The 14738-nt window shown below is 41.5% G+C and overlaps 2 protein-coding genes across 2 annotated transcripts; both read left to right on the top strand.

The window, feature by feature from the left end:
• Nucleotides 1-444: 444 nt before the first annotated feature.
• Nucleotides 445-2948, top strand: LOC122403390. Its single transcript, XM_043406887.1, has 5 exons — nt 445-1060; nt 1216-1461; nt 1815-2194; nt 2306-2460; nt 2642-2948. Exons 1-5 carry the CDS (start codon nt 445-447, stop codon nt 2946-2948), a joined length of 1704 nt encoding a protein of 567 aa, XP_043262822.1.
• Nucleotides 2949-4362: 1414 nt separating this feature from the next.
• On the top strand, nt 4363-14208 carry LOC122403367 (receptor-type tyrosine-protein phosphatase F-like). Its single transcript, XM_043406857.1, has 31 exons — nt 4363-4680; nt 5032-5184; nt 5258-5532; nt 5615-5810; nt 5962-6303; nt 6669-6800; nt 6874-7029; nt 7103-7246; nt 7322-7440; nt 7507-7693; nt 7771-7835; nt 7905-8100; nt 8172-8290; nt 8359-8548; nt 8613-8912; nt 8983-9224; nt 9554-10162; nt 10247-10515; nt 10600-10897; nt 11189-11276; nt 11352-11428; nt 11509-11643; nt 11711-11851; nt 11935-12132; nt 12205-12401; nt 12464-12561; nt 12647-12861; nt 12964-13089; nt 13465-13619; nt 13708-13843; nt 13984-14208. The coding sequence occupies exons 1-31, from the start codon at nt 4494-4496 to the stop codon at nt 14056-14058; spliced, it is 5820 nt and encodes a 1939-aa protein (XP_043262792.1). The 5' UTR covers nt 4363-4493; the 3' UTR covers nt 14059-14208.
• Nucleotides 14209-14738: the final 530 nt, after the last annotated feature.

The raw sequence follows: 14738 nt of genomic DNA, 5'->3' as shown, positions 1-14738 counted from the left end.
AGAAAGTCCCCGAAGAGGAAGAATTTGAACGGGCACGGAGGCAAATAAAACTCGAATAAAATGTACAGGGATCACCGGCACACCGAGACAAGAGTAATTTCAGAGCCCGTGCAAACGGTGACGTTCTCCCTGGAAACTTGGTCGGCTACATCCTACACCAGCGATACGTACGTGATCCTCGTGAATCGATCTTGAGGACCGTAACGTTCTCGCGGCTCGTGCCCTGAGCGATGGACGCTGGAAGAAGCATTAAACGCGCGTGACGAACGTCGTGCGCGCCTTAATAGAGTCATCCATTTACGTCGAGTGCCGCGCGCGGACTATCAAGATATTGTGCCTGGTGCCTAGTGGTAACCGTACGCGGCGTAAAAACGTCTCGTTTTAAAGACATTAATCAAGCTTGAACGCGTTACGGCGATACGAAACGATAAAGGGAAAAAGAAGATGGCTGAAACGTCCGAGCCGGCGCCGGTGCACTGCTACACCAATCCCTCGTTTTGTCGACAATCGGAATACATTCCGGACGATCGGACCGGCGACCTGCCGCCGCCGCCGCAGTTTCAAACCAACGACGAATTACCGCCGCCCCCGCCGCCGTTGCAATTGCAATTGCAGTGCAACGGGGGCCAAAGTAACCTCGCGTTTCAAGGCCCGATCGAGGGCGGCGTGGTCGAGAACGGCGAGATCCGAGACAGATATTGCTACCTGGACGAGAACAGAGGTACCGCGCATCGAAGGTATGGAAGCCTTCCGGTGGATGAACGCCCCGCGATCTACAATCGAAGTTCAAGGTACGAGTACATACAGGACGAGCCGAACAACCAGATACAGAGGAAGGGCTCCTCGAGGTACGAGTTCATTCCGCGCCAGCAGGTGCAACAACGTTCCGCAACGGCGGCCAACCAAGACGACGGCCGGGAGCCGCAGATGCAAATATGCCGGAACAACGCTAGAAGATACGCCGTGATACCGGGTGATCAGGATTACCACGACGAGGAAACCGCTTGGAACGCCGTGAAACACGTCTCCCCTGTAAGGAGACACATCAACACGCCACAGGGTAGGTGAACGATATTATCGGTAAAGGCTTGAAATTTATTCGAGGTGCGTTTTCGAATCGTAAAATGCGACTTTCTCTACCTTGGTAACTTGGTCGTTTGTAATTCTACGCTGTTTTTCTTGGGATTGTGATGTTAAGCGATAGCGTGTTACCAGGTCGTTACAGCAGAGTGCCTCTGCAAGAAGAGGACCCACCGGACCTTCCGGACCGAAATTTCCACGAATTCGCGATTTCCGCGAGAAACAATTTGGCCACGCAAAAGCTGCACGAAATATTGACGACACCGAGGAAGCCGCGTTCCAGGTCTGAGGAGAGGACCCTGTCTCCAAAGAGACAGCAGTCCTTCAATCAAACCGGTACGCCACAAAGAAACGTACTCACGCCAGGTGGTTCTCCAACCGGTACGTATATTTTTTGACAAACATTCGTTTCGAGCAACTGCGTCTCAAATAATTCGATGCTTAATCCGAATCGTGTTTTAAAATAGCAACCGAAAATAATTTTTCCAGAACGATTTGAAATTTTTAAATTTAATTGTTAATAACTTTTTAACAAAGCCTCGATCCACTAATCGGTATTCTTTAATTTTCGTCTTATTTTGGCCTCTAGAATCTCCCATTTTCCCCAGAGGTGGTCGAACACCCTGTACATTTTAAGATATTTACAATGTTACAACCATCGTCGATCTACCCTATTATTTAAAACTCATGACCGTGTTGGTTAAAAATTGATATTAATATGTGCGGAAATTCAGGTCGAGCGTTCAGTCCTAAACGCACCACGCCTCAAGGAACACCCCCAAGTCGGGCGTTCTCCCCGACCAGGCCGCAAACCTCCACCCCCAACAAAGAATCGTCGGCCCGGAGGTGTTTACCGCTGCTGGAGAACTCATCCCGACAACAGGACGTCTGTCCAGCCAGCAACTGCGGGAGACTCCGTTACGTCGGCACGGCTCCGGTCGACCTTGTGTCAATGGGTCACGGCGAGCCCCCACCTCGTTACGCATACATGGAAAACGGGCCAGAGTCTCTGCCGATGGTATCCGGTTCGCCGAGGTATCAAGTAATACCCGCGGGACAGAAAAGGAACGGCTACCAAAGCGTAGAAAGTGCGTTCATCGCTAGGACTGCAGTGGTGAGTAAAGAAACTCTTTCAGGGTAACGTTCGTCGCGAAGCGGTGACGAAACGACGCCAGAAATGAAGATGTCGTACCGCTGATCTAACCGTGTTCGCTCGTTCGAGCAGGTCCCGCCATTGTCGCCGCCGCACAGCGACGCAAACACCACGTTGGCCAGCGGTTTGGAGAAGAATGAAAGGAGAAACGCGCCGCTTCTGCTGATCCTCGTTGGTATCCTGACCTGCGGCTTGGCACTGTATTTGTCTTGGACCCAAGGAAGACGGTAGTTATCTTCCCATAAATAGAAAACAAAACGTCGTTTGTGTCCTGGCAAAGAGAATACAGGATCTTCGGGTCATCGACCTCATTGAGATTTTGAGCACTGATTGATCTTGTTACGTCTTGAACGTTTTCCTTCGTTAAGTTGGAGATTTGTGCGTCGTTCTAATTGAATTTGTTTGCAGGTACTATTACGACAGCGCAACAGGTTGTGGAGCCTGTTGCACGTTGGCGGGAGCTTGCAGGACGTTGAGAAGGACGTGGACCGGACTTGGCCTCGCGGGACTCTCAGCGTTGAGTTGTGCAGGACTTTTCTTACTGGCTGCCAAATCGCCTAAAGCCGGGACCCCGTTACACGACGTCACTGCTGGCGCTTTGTGCGGCGTTTCTCTGCTGGGTGCTGTCCTAGCGTTGTTGGCGCTTCTAGCACCGAAATGCAATTTGGGACGACACCGGAGGGTGCACTCTTGGATACCTCGTCTTTCGCCTTGACTTTCGAGTCCCCGACTGTCGCGCGTGTTCCCGAAAAACGGAACGCAAAATTAACTCCGAACGACCGTCGTTAGAATTCTTTTCTACGCGGAAACGAGCTGTCGAGAAAGCGTTCGCCTTAATGCGGTTTCGAAACCAGCAAAATTCGAAATCCTAGTCTGCCGTTTTATTCTCGAAAGTATAAAATATACGGTGTTTTTTTTTTTATCTTCAACACTAGTGATATCTCTGCTATTCACGATGATACAGAAAAACGTGCAAAAGGAAAGTTGCACAGTTTGTTTACCAAATTTTTTTTCAAGATGCCTTCATTGTAGCTAAAACGAATTTATCCGTGTAATAATATTTAAACTAAAAATGTTCGTCACGTGGAACTATGCAGCTTTTCACTTATACATTTATTTTTATTATGAGAAATGAGAGAAATATTATGCGCGCTCAAGATAAAAAGAACGTCATGTATCATAGAATAGTATACAAGCGAGAAACGATGTGAACACGATTACTTTACGCGAGTCAGCGGCATTTGCATGTAAGACTTTCACGACGAAGCCAAATGAATTTGTAATATGTAATAAAATATATGACAATGTACGAAAATACGTACTTATAATAGATACCTAAGTACGAGATATTGTTTTTTTAAGAAGAATAATTTTGTAAGAGCTTGTACATTTTGGAATGAATAAAAAAAATTTGTGTCAAGTAATGATATGAATATATATATTAATTAAAAGAAAAATCCCATTTTAATGTAATCGTCAACATAACAGGTTTCGATAAAAGTATATGCTATCGATGATATACTTGGAATTTATTTTCGTTGACATTACGATAGCTATTAGATTAAAATAAATGTTTCAATGCAATGCCCAGATGTCATGTTTTTCACAGAGAAATTACAAACTTACGAGAGAGTCGTAAAAGTTAACGCCTTTGAAAATTTCTCAAACGCAGAAGTACTTTGCCAAGACAGGATTGAGATCCAAAATTCTGTAACGATATCTTTAAGAAAAGAATTTTGCAAACATCTTAAAACATGACAGAACTCTTTTAACAATTATTTTTATCTCGATGAAGTTAAAATTAAACGTGAATCCAGAGTCTAATGGAAATTTAAATCATAATGCTAACGACAGATTAATTATTATAATATAACTAGTATAGAAATAGTCTTACCAAGCGTACTGAATCCCAAATGTTTGCAACGAGCTCCGAGACAATTTTACTTCCATTTGATATGTGGTTTCTATTACTATCATTTTTAAGTGCGTCATTTACCACTACCGGATATATTCCTTATCGCAGATTCACCAGTAGGAAGTCGATTTCCTTTCCCTCGCGGTTTTCAAGTTTCACTCATATTAAACGTACGCTACATCTTGGACGCGCTACAAATGTAATACGACCACAGCACGATAACAAGATGTAATTTTACGGGAAAGAACTACGCCGGTGGTGACAGTGTCCTGAAATTAATTAAACTTTCTATTCCTTCGACGTTGCTGAGTATAATTTATGAGTGTCAATTCGTATTAATCAATAATGAGTGTATTGGAGATACTATTTCTCGTGATAAAAATTTCGATTATATCGGGACGATTGACAGTTTTAAAAAGTGTATCATCAAGACATCTACCCTATAAGATGTGTATGACGGAAGACGATGGTGGAGGTTTAGTATGGAACATCAATTTGACTTCGAGGGACTATGATGCACTTAAAAAACTTAGTAAGTTTTTAACAGGGAAGGTAATTCAATAAAGTCACGGTATTCATTAAACCAAACAGTAAATATATTCAAATACAACATACGACCAGAATCGTAGTAAACCATAACAAAAAGTTCGTTCCCGTGTAAATGTCTGAATCGTAGTATAAAATTGTTTTCGAGAAAACTAATTTTATAATTCAGACAGTTATTATCGACGTATGGCACCACAAACGCTACACTAACGCTGTTTATATATTTTGTAATCTATAATATATCTCGGAAATATTACGTATATACAGATAACTAAAGTTACACGATTTATTTAGTGTTGCACCCTATTCCCAATAATTACTCGTTCATTAATTTCAGACTTTAGGGTACTAAACTATTATCAGACAAAGGAAATAGACTGCGATCTGGATTCGAACGAAAGTTGCACGAATACTTGGAATACCGCAGGTTGGAGTTTAACAGATTCCAAAGAAAATCCTATGGGTCCGGTGTTCGATCGCCGATGGGAAGGTTTGTTTCAACAATTTGGTAATAATTTACGACCGACGAAATATTCAATTCTACACGACATTTGTATTTTTAGGCTTCATAGAGTATAATAATTTTGATGAGCCTGGATACTTCTCGCCCGACAAATTGACAAAATTACGAACTTTCGTAGTTTCTATTCGTGGCACGAATGACGCTCTGATACTATTATGTGAGAGTGAACATTATACTACCGATTTTTGTTACTGGATCATCCTTGGTGGCTGGAGGAACACGATTTCTGTGATACGAAGATGCGCGACTGGCGTACCGATTCTAGGACAGTACAGCTATACCTACGAGTGCGGTCAAGAAAGGAATTCTTATGCAGTAACATCCATCAAATCTTAAACCGTATACAGTTATACTCGTCCTTGAATATTTAATTGTCAGTTATTACTCATCCCCGCAGGGCAGTGTACTTTCTCCGACCGAATGGAGAACCTTCATTGTTACGTGGAACGAAAGCGCGAAAAACCTATCGGTTTATAATACAGAAAAGTTGCTCCTAACGTACGTGGAAACCGAGGAACTGTCATCGGCTACAACTGTAAATTGCACGCTATTCATAGGAAGTCACACCGAGATGCTATTTCGATTTCACTTATGTGAGTCTATCGTGTGACGTATAATTGAAACTTAAATCAGTAAGAATTTCATGTGACCGATTCACATGAAATTCCAAACACGCGAACTGCCGCTCGTAAAAGAAATCGATCAGGTAAATGTGATTTCTATAACGGAATCTGCCGATTACAGACAACTTCCTCCATACAATCGAATCGAAGGCAGCTCTGACGAGCCCTACGCTATCTCTTCTCGACGGGAATCTTTGTGTAGAAATAATAATTGGCCTGTGCGCGGAATGTGAGATGGAAATAGCATTGATAAATAATCGCTATGAAAAACAAGTGTTAGAAACAATAAAAGGATCAACGGTGGCCGCTGCTCACGGGCTGCCCATGTGGCAATACGTTCGGATCAATCGAACGATTTCATCCGACTTTGTAAATGTAAAGATACAGTTGATACCAGGACTCGAGCGGGAAAGCTGCAGTCCATTCTGGGCCGTAGCAAACTTTCGTGCGTGTCCACCAACAGGTGTGTCACTGCGAAACTACAGCACCGTGAATAATCATAAATTCAATCGTATTGCGACACGAAACGAAACTGTGAAAACAACGAAGAAAAATTTTCCTCGAAAATATAAAAAGAAAAGAAAAAAATATAAACTCAATATTAATTTTATTTTTAATTCGCGCGGAGTTTATAAATGTTCAGTCCTATTCAGTCTTGTTTCGTAACATTTAGCAGATAGTTCGTATACCCAAATAAAAAAGAATAGCTGCTTATAATACAGAAGAACTGTTTGAGTTTATAGGTATTCGCGGCGCTGTAGTTTTATAAAACATCGATGAAATACATATGGATTGAACCGCGGTTATTACGATGTTATGTTCGTTTAGGTTCTATACGATACGTTACTACGAAGAACTATGAGCGTTACTTGTGGCCACCAGTCACGTGCCAAAAACTGTTTTACAAAGAAAAGTTTGTCGTAAATTCCGATCTCGACGTCTCGACGTCTGTAAAAATTGGTAACACCTTATATTTATATCTTGCAAACGATCGTCGGAATAAGTACACGATCTTTGTCTATCTTGACAACAGATGGTTTCGACTGTCCCGATGGAAAGGTGGGACCCTACTGCTCGATAAATTGCGATTTTCAGACGGACAACTTTGGGAATTGCACAAATACTGTAATTTGCGAAAGTATGGGTTGCACGTGTCTACCCGGTTTTACTGGAATACAATGCGAAAACAGTGAGAAACATACACTATTACCATGGAGAAGTAGTACGAGAAAACGATTTTCGTTAATCAATTTTGTTTATAGCTTGTCCTCTTCATCGGTACGGACAGAACTGCGAGGAAAATTGTGGAGAATGTGATAATAACGTTTGCGACTTCAAAACAGGAAACTGCATGTATGGCTGTAACAATTCTCAAAGATACTATGTACCACCGTTATGTAAAAAAAGTAGTAAATCGATACACATAATAAGTACAATTTTATGTAATCGGGTGATGAGAATTTGCATGTTCTTTTTTAAAGGCATAGATGTTCTTCCACCGCCCAAAATCGACTTTATCAACGAGACAACCGTTCGCGCTATTGTTCCAGCAATAGAGGAATATAAATTAACATCATTCCGTTACCAATTTGTTATACTGGTAAGTGTAACATAATACGGTACATATTTTGTATACTTGTGCTAAAAGAATGCGCATCTTTGTCAGAAAATAATGGAGAACGTTGCCCGTATTATTGGAGATCCAGTGATAATATTTGAAAACACTACAGCGTTGATTGGATACACTAACGACTTAGAGCCTGGCACTACTTATAACATTTATTGCCTACTATACTATAATGAACAGCTATTTATTCTCGGAGAAGTGACCAACTTTACGACCAAATGCACTCGTGAGCTACTATTTCGTTAAATATATCACCGATTAGCATCAGTGTTAGAATGTAACGTAAACTACGAAATTTTTCAGCGACTAACGATTTCAGAGTAATCCCAGGAAATAATAGTTTGACGCTAGTGAAGGATCAGAACATAGTACGTAACGAATGGTACCTTCGAACACTGTTATAACGATTAAAAACGGTAAAAGGTATTGATTTCTAGGGCTATTCGTACTGTCCAGACAACTGGTACAGTGTCGTTATCGAGCACTCCGAGACAGGTGTTCAGATTATCAAAGAAAACGCACTCAAACTGCCGTACCACGTTTTAGACTTGAAGGCGTATACTTATTACAAGATTACGGTCGCCCATCAAACAGTGACGTTTTTCTCAGAGGAAGTTCGAACCCTCGACGGAGGTGATTAGAAATTTCGCACACTTAATTCCTTAATGTTTCGACCGATATTATATATCTGTTCGTATAAACAGAACCATCCAAAGTGACAAACGTTGAGACAGAACTGATTTCAAATAGTAATTTAACGTTAAAATGGAATCCTCCTCGACAGTTAAATGGTATCATAAAGTATTACAAAATTATATTGAAGGTAATGAAATACATAGAGAAAGGTAACGAATCAATTCGCCTATAGAAATTCGTTATTATATTTTCAAGATTGAAACTTATAAAGGCTGCGACAATCTGCGCAAGGATTCTCCAAAGTGGAACGTTTCAAACGAAATTACATCTACCAGCATTACTTTCGCAAATTTGGTTCCCTACGCGAAATACGTCGTAGAAATTTCAGCTTGTACGTCTTACTGTGGCCCCTCCGAGAAGAGAACCATCGACACCGTCGAAAATGGTAAACAATTAGTGCAATTAGCCTAATAAAAATTGCGGAAGCAGTAAATTCATTTTCCTTTCAGAAATGCCAACTTCCGTGTACAGTAATTTGAGAATTGAAGATTTCACGTTGAAATGGGATCAACCGGAAAATTGCACCACAATTTCTGGTTCTATGTTTACAAGAATCATTATTATCGGCATTAGCAAATCCGTTGCAAATGTCAACATTACTAAACAGACTACACTTTGTTCTATGGATTTAAAAAAGTTTCTTTGTGGCGCGGAAACGTACAAGATCCGAATTTATGTCATCAGAGGCTACGGTAAAAAGCACAATGATTTGCTTTATCAGGAAATTCGTTTCACTACGCCGCCGAAAGGTTAGCACTATTGCACAACCTTTGTCGAATAACGTGTCATCGATTAAAAACTATGTCTTATTTGTGGCAGCACCGCCTTCGGTAAGGAATCTAGAGATTTTTGAGATCGATACTCTATACAACACCATACATTTAAGGTGGCAAAAACCAGAACCACCTATCCATGGAGAAATAGAATTCTATACCGTAAAATGTTGTAACAACAGAATGTGCAAGGTTTTGATGAACATATCGCCAACAGCATACTGCAATTTGTGGAACGAGTACATCTGCGCGACTGCCGATAATTGCAAACCGATGAACACGATTATGGTAACCGAAGATGCGGGATAATCTCCATGCAAAATTGGCTACTTTTTCGAGTAACGTTCAACAATATTGTATTCGAATATCTGATCCAGATAAAACAGTCCTATCTAAACAATTGCCTGCCAATTTAACAGTTATGACGTATCGAAACAACATTTGCACTATTTTTAAATTAACGTTAAAATCAATAGTTTTCAAAATGTTGAACACACCGAGGCAAGTTTAAATACTCGAATTTAAACAGAAAGTCCAATTTTGCAGGAAGCATTCCTGCCGCTCGGTGTTTCGATATGATTCATCGAACAATTGCACGATACATGTATATACTCCAGGTTTCAGCCAACAACGTAAACGTTTCAACGCCCGGGACTTCGATGCCAATTAATTTGAACGTGTTTGAACCAGAGGCGCCTAAAATCTTCAACGTCGAGGCTCTCGAGAAAGGAGTCGTTAACGCGAGTTGGTCTCACCCATGGAAAACAGGCGAACGGCTCGCGGAATTTCTGATAACCGTGGAAATGATATCCTCGGATCTGAGAATGGAAATTAGAGACTCGATAAGAGCTACGATATACGAATACCAGGTCAAGGAATACCAGGTTCGGTACAACGAACAATTGCACTTGTTGTCGTCGACCATTTACGACGTATCCGTTTGTGCATTAACGATATCGGGAAAGCGTGGCGCGTCAGTATCTAAGCAAGTGCGGACACCATTGGCCATGGCATTCGAGGGAGAATTAACGTCGAAAACAAGCGATATTCACTCGACGATCGAGTTGCGCATTCCTGTTGTTTCGAACGTCACGAAAAATAGCCTGATCAACGTGGCGGTGAAAGGGTCACAGTCCTGTGATCATTATATGAAATTGAGCCCGTTTCTCCGCGAGAAGGCGGGTATCGGCTACGACGAGATCGCCTGGAACGCCGCCAGGATCCCCGTACGTATTATCGAACTTTTAAACGTATCAACATGTAAAATTTAACGATATGCTTTATCGAACAAATTGCATTCCGCGCGACAGACGCACAACTTTGCCGGTAGAACGTTTACAATAGGCGATAATAAGGTTTACGGCGGTATGAAGAACTGTCCGCTAAAGCCCGATGAATCCTACGAGATAGTGGTTATTTTGCAAACCGAAGGAGGATCGATGAACAATCAGGCGATGGTCGTGAAAACAACGTCGATTCGTATCGGCGAGGTCCCGAAGCGGCACGACGAAGCTTGGCTAGTTCCTCTTACGATACTTCTCCTCATAGCGATCGTCGTAGCAGTTTACTTTTATCGAAGGTGCAAACCATTTTCTATCGTACCGGACGAAATTAATTTAAAAATCGTTTGTTTCCCTTCTCATTTGTCGCGTACCCGTTGCAGAAAGAAGCCAGGATTATTAAAGACCATCATTGTTCGCGAAGAAATGGCGTTGGCTCGTAACGCCGGGAATCTCGAGGACAAATCGATTTTGACAAATTCGAAACAAGTTTTATCGGTCGCGCCCATTGCATCCGATAAAGAATGCGTGTCGCGTACGAGCACGCCCGACAGTGACGATACGACGCTCGTGAATTACGTAAATCCGAAAGAAGAAGCAACTTCTCTGGTAAAAGTGAAGGATTTCGAGGACTACGTGAGACAAGCTATCGACTCTGGACTCCTCGACAGGCAGTACAATGTGAGCAATTACCCGAGAAGTTCCAGATTTAACTCGCGTAAAATAAAAACGTTAGGGACAGGTTGTATCGCATGACATTGCTGTATTACGAGCAATCGATAGTTTCCCCTGGAATATTAAACGACACAACCATCTACAAAATGTAATGTTTTTACATTTTACGACGATACTCGAATTATTCTAAGATTTTCTTTTTTAGTTAATTCTCTACTAGGTAATTTCACGTGGTACGACCTAATACGGTTTAAACGGTTCAAAAACAATATGATGATTTTGCAAATTATTTGAAAGATACTCCCGAGGGGCCAAACAAAACCATGGACGTACGGGAAGCTGCCACAGAACAAATCGAAGAATAGATATGGAAATCTCATAGCGTGTACGTAACATTTACCTTCTATAATTTTAACATGCTTACTGATTAGCGTTTAACGAACCACGAAACGTTTTATAGACGATGAAAATCGCGTGATACTGAACATACTTCCAGACGACCCATACTCGGATTACATTAATGCTAATTACATTAAGGTACTCAGTCTTGATCCTACTACACGTAATTTCATACTAATTAAACGGCTAATATATTAACTTGAAAAATTCTGCAAAAGGGTTACAAAAAAGAGAAGTGTTACATAGCTACCCAAGGACCAAAACCGAACACTATCATCGACTTCTGGAGGATGATTTGGCAAGAAGGGACCCTTATTATTTGCATGGTCGCGAATCTAATCGAGAACGGAAAGGTTCGATTTTTCTCATTGTCACTGTACCATTCCTACGAGATAATAATCGACAATGAAATTGTAATAGGCAAAATGCGAACAGTACTGGCCCGACATACGAAAAAAGAAAAAATATGGCGACTTGCTAGTCTTCCATGTTAAGCAGACCGTGTTCGCGGATTACACGTTTCGTACTTTCCACGTAACCTGCGAAGACGAAACTCGTAAGGTAACAATGACAACAACTCGTTCGGAGCAGTAAATGTTTCCTAGAATCGAGAGAATCATTGGAACGATGTTTTAAAAATTCAGATCGAGCATCTGCATTATACAGCCTGGCCGGATCACGGAGTCCCTTTATCCACGCATTCGGTGGTCAGGTATTTGAAGAAACTATTGGCAACGTCACCCGGAAACGGACCTGTGGTTGTCCATTGTAGCGCAGGCGTCGGAAGAACTGGAACCATAATTTTGTGCGACGTTTGTCTCCGACGAGCCGCCGCAGAAGGGGTACAACGTTTTAAAAAGATATTTACCATTGCTTCGTGGTACGATGCGACGTCTTCCTTTTAATATTTCCAGGTGGTCGACATGTTCGCCGAAACCGAGTCGATCAGAAGTCAGAGGGCTAACATGGTAGACACGAAGCAACAGTATCTCCTAGCTCACTTGACGCTAGTTGAATGTTTACTTTCTATCCCAACATCGTTGCCCTGCAACGAGATTTTCCCAACGAAGATCAAGGAACTTAAAAAGCAGCTGGCGATGCAGCAACTCAGGTAACCGCTCCATTTGCTTGTCGACGAACAACGAACGAACTAAAGTGGAACGAAATTTACAGTTTGGAGAAGACTATCTGGCAAGACGAAGCCCTTCGTCCAATTAATTCAGCGCCACTGACGGAACGCAACCTTGCCAAAAACAGATTCCCAGAATTAGGTTCAAGTTTCGAATTGTCATTCTACGGTCACCCCCTCGAACCCTTTCGCGCCTGTTTTCTAATAATGCAATGTCTGCTTCACAGCAACAGTCAACAGAGTGTACTTGAAAAGATATCCACCGGCAGATGAGGACAGCGATTACATTTCCGCTGTTTACGTGGATGGTATGAGATTGCAGAAACAGTACATTGCAACGCAATTGCCGTTGCCTGGGACGGTCAACGATTTCTGGAGAATGGTGGCCGAATATAACGTCGAGTTAATCGTTATGCTACAGCCGCCTGACCCGAACGACACGGTTTGTACCTTATCATCCCCGTCGAACCGCATCTCTATGAATTGATTATCCAGCTAGCATCGATATCGCGGAAACCATACTTAAGAAATATATTCTGCGCAGACCTGCTGTTCCATTGTTCCGTATGAGGAATTCAAGCCGGTGCCATACATAAACATCAAGACAAAAGAATTCATCGAATTCGAATTTTACACCTCGCAGAAGCTGATACTTGTTGATAATTCGGAGGTAAAAGAAGTACACTGGTCCCTCCATTTATGCGAATGATACGTTCCACGTACATTTTTTTTTTACGCAGAAAATCACCCCAATCGCGTATATCGCGCTCCCTTTTCAAGACGATTTAAAATTTCAATCTTCGCGTCTAAAGAAATAAAGTTTCTCATAATCTCTTTTTTAAAAATCATTTTTAAATATTTCAAAGTCAATAGAACAACAAACGTAAAGAACGCGTAAATCGAGGAATCAATATATACATGTAACATATCAAACGGGACAATATTTCGTAAAAGTGAAACATAGACAGAAACTGCTTTAAAACATAGCTTTACAGTTATTGTACAAACAATGGAAGACGTATCGTTTTATTTGTTCTTTGTTCAGAAGCCCCCCACAGAACAACAAGTAACAATTTTGTGCTCCACGGAATGGAAAGCTGGCAGAAATCAAGATCCACCAGCAACGATGATGTTAATGTCACTGTGGCAAGCCTCGGAGAAAATACCTAGAGGAGATGGGCCAACTGTCGTAGTTTGCCAGTAAGGATACATCGAATCTCCAAAAATATCTTCGTATAAGTGAACCATTTAACGCGAAATATGTTAAAGTGTTCTTGTTTTCAATTAGCGACGGCGTAACAGGCTGTGGACTTTACCTAGCTTTAAGTTTTCTTTTGGAGAAAATGGCCGTAGAACGAGAATGCGACGTTTGCTTGGCGATTCGCGCGGTTAGAAGATCCAGACCCGATTTCGTCCGATCTTTGGTAATTTTTATTGGTTTCTCGTTAAATGCATTGTTTAATGAAGAAAAAAAATCCAAGAGATAACGTACTTGTTTGCAATATTACTAGAAGGCTAGACTATTATTATTTTTATTTGTTATAAATTTCTCGTTTTGTTTCAGGAACAAATGGAGTACTTGTACGACGCAACGATTACGTACTTTAAATACTTCGAAACGTACGCGAATTTCATGTGAAAAATCCCTACTCTAATTGTTCGTTCGATTCATCGTACAAATTGTTTCGATTGATTTTAACGAGATGAAACTAGTTTCCTAATACGAGCATCGTTCGTCCCATAAATTATACCGTTACGTAATTATTTAATACTGAAATTCTCGACTCTCGATTATCCTATTTTCCTTTACTTTCCTGTTCCCCAAGGCAAACGACTTTCATTCCCACGAACACTATCGTGATTTATCATAATCGTATGCAGCAATGACCTCGCTTCACCGGGATTCCCCTGAACCGCGTGCTGCATACATTGCACATACGAAGAAGCGTATTCGTCTCGTTAAGTAATCGTAATAACAGTTAACAGAAGCATAAAAGTTTTACGCAAACATCCAAGCATCGATCTCAATGCAGCCATGCACCGATCCACGATCATATAAGACGCGAACAGTTATTCAAAAGGTACTTACGAAATTTCGAAAGCGGTTCGTCTAAATTTATTCGTCTCTCGCTCGAGTTGAACATCGCGGTAATCGAGACGTGCCCAGTGACGTCATTTACTCACGCTTTTCCCGCCAGATTTCAGCGAACCGGAACGTTCCTTTCTTTACAACGTTGCAGAACAAGATACCTAAATAAATCGAAACGAACACCTTAAAACTATCTTTCGATTTTAAACTAACGTTAGCGTTTCGTCGTA

This window comes from Colletes gigas, unplaced genomic scaffold (genome assembly GCF_013123115.1).
Source record: "Colletes gigas isolate AHSC1104 unplaced genomic scaffold, ASM1312311v1 Colletes_gigas_Sc00051, whole genome shotgun sequence".
Lineage (NCBI taxonomy): Eukaryota > Metazoa > Arthropoda > Insecta > Hymenoptera > Colletidae > Colletes > Colletes gigas.
The sequence above is the reverse complement of the archived record's forward strand: the minus strand, read 5'-3'. Positions and strand labels throughout refer to the sequence as shown.

Bases quoted from the DNA above. Each gene is read 5' to 3' on its own strand.
- LOC122403390 (XM_043406887.1), top strand. From the start codon at position 445: ATGGCTGAAACGTCCGAGCCGGCGCCGGTGCACTGCTACACCAATCCC. The intron at 1,462-1,814 runs GTACGTATATTT...GCGGAAATTCAG, and splicing joins GCCAGGTGGTTCTCCAACCG to GTCGAGCGTTCAGTCCTAAA. The intron at 2,195-2,305 runs GTGAGTAAAGAA...TCGTTCGAGCAG, and splicing joins TCATCGCTAGGACTGCAGTG to GTCCCGCCATTGTCGCCGCC.
- LOC122403367 (XM_043406857.1), top strand. From the start codon at position 4,494: ATGAGTGTATTGGAGATACTATTTCTCGTGATAAAAATTTCGATTATA. The intron at 5,533-5,614 runs GTAACATCCATC...TCATCCCCGCAG, and splicing joins AAGAAAGGAATTCTTATGCA to GGCAGTGTACTTTCTCCGAC. The intron at 8,291-8,358 runs GTAATGAAATAC...TATATTTTCAAG, and splicing joins ATTACAAAATTATATTGAAG to ATTGAAACTTATAAAGGCTG.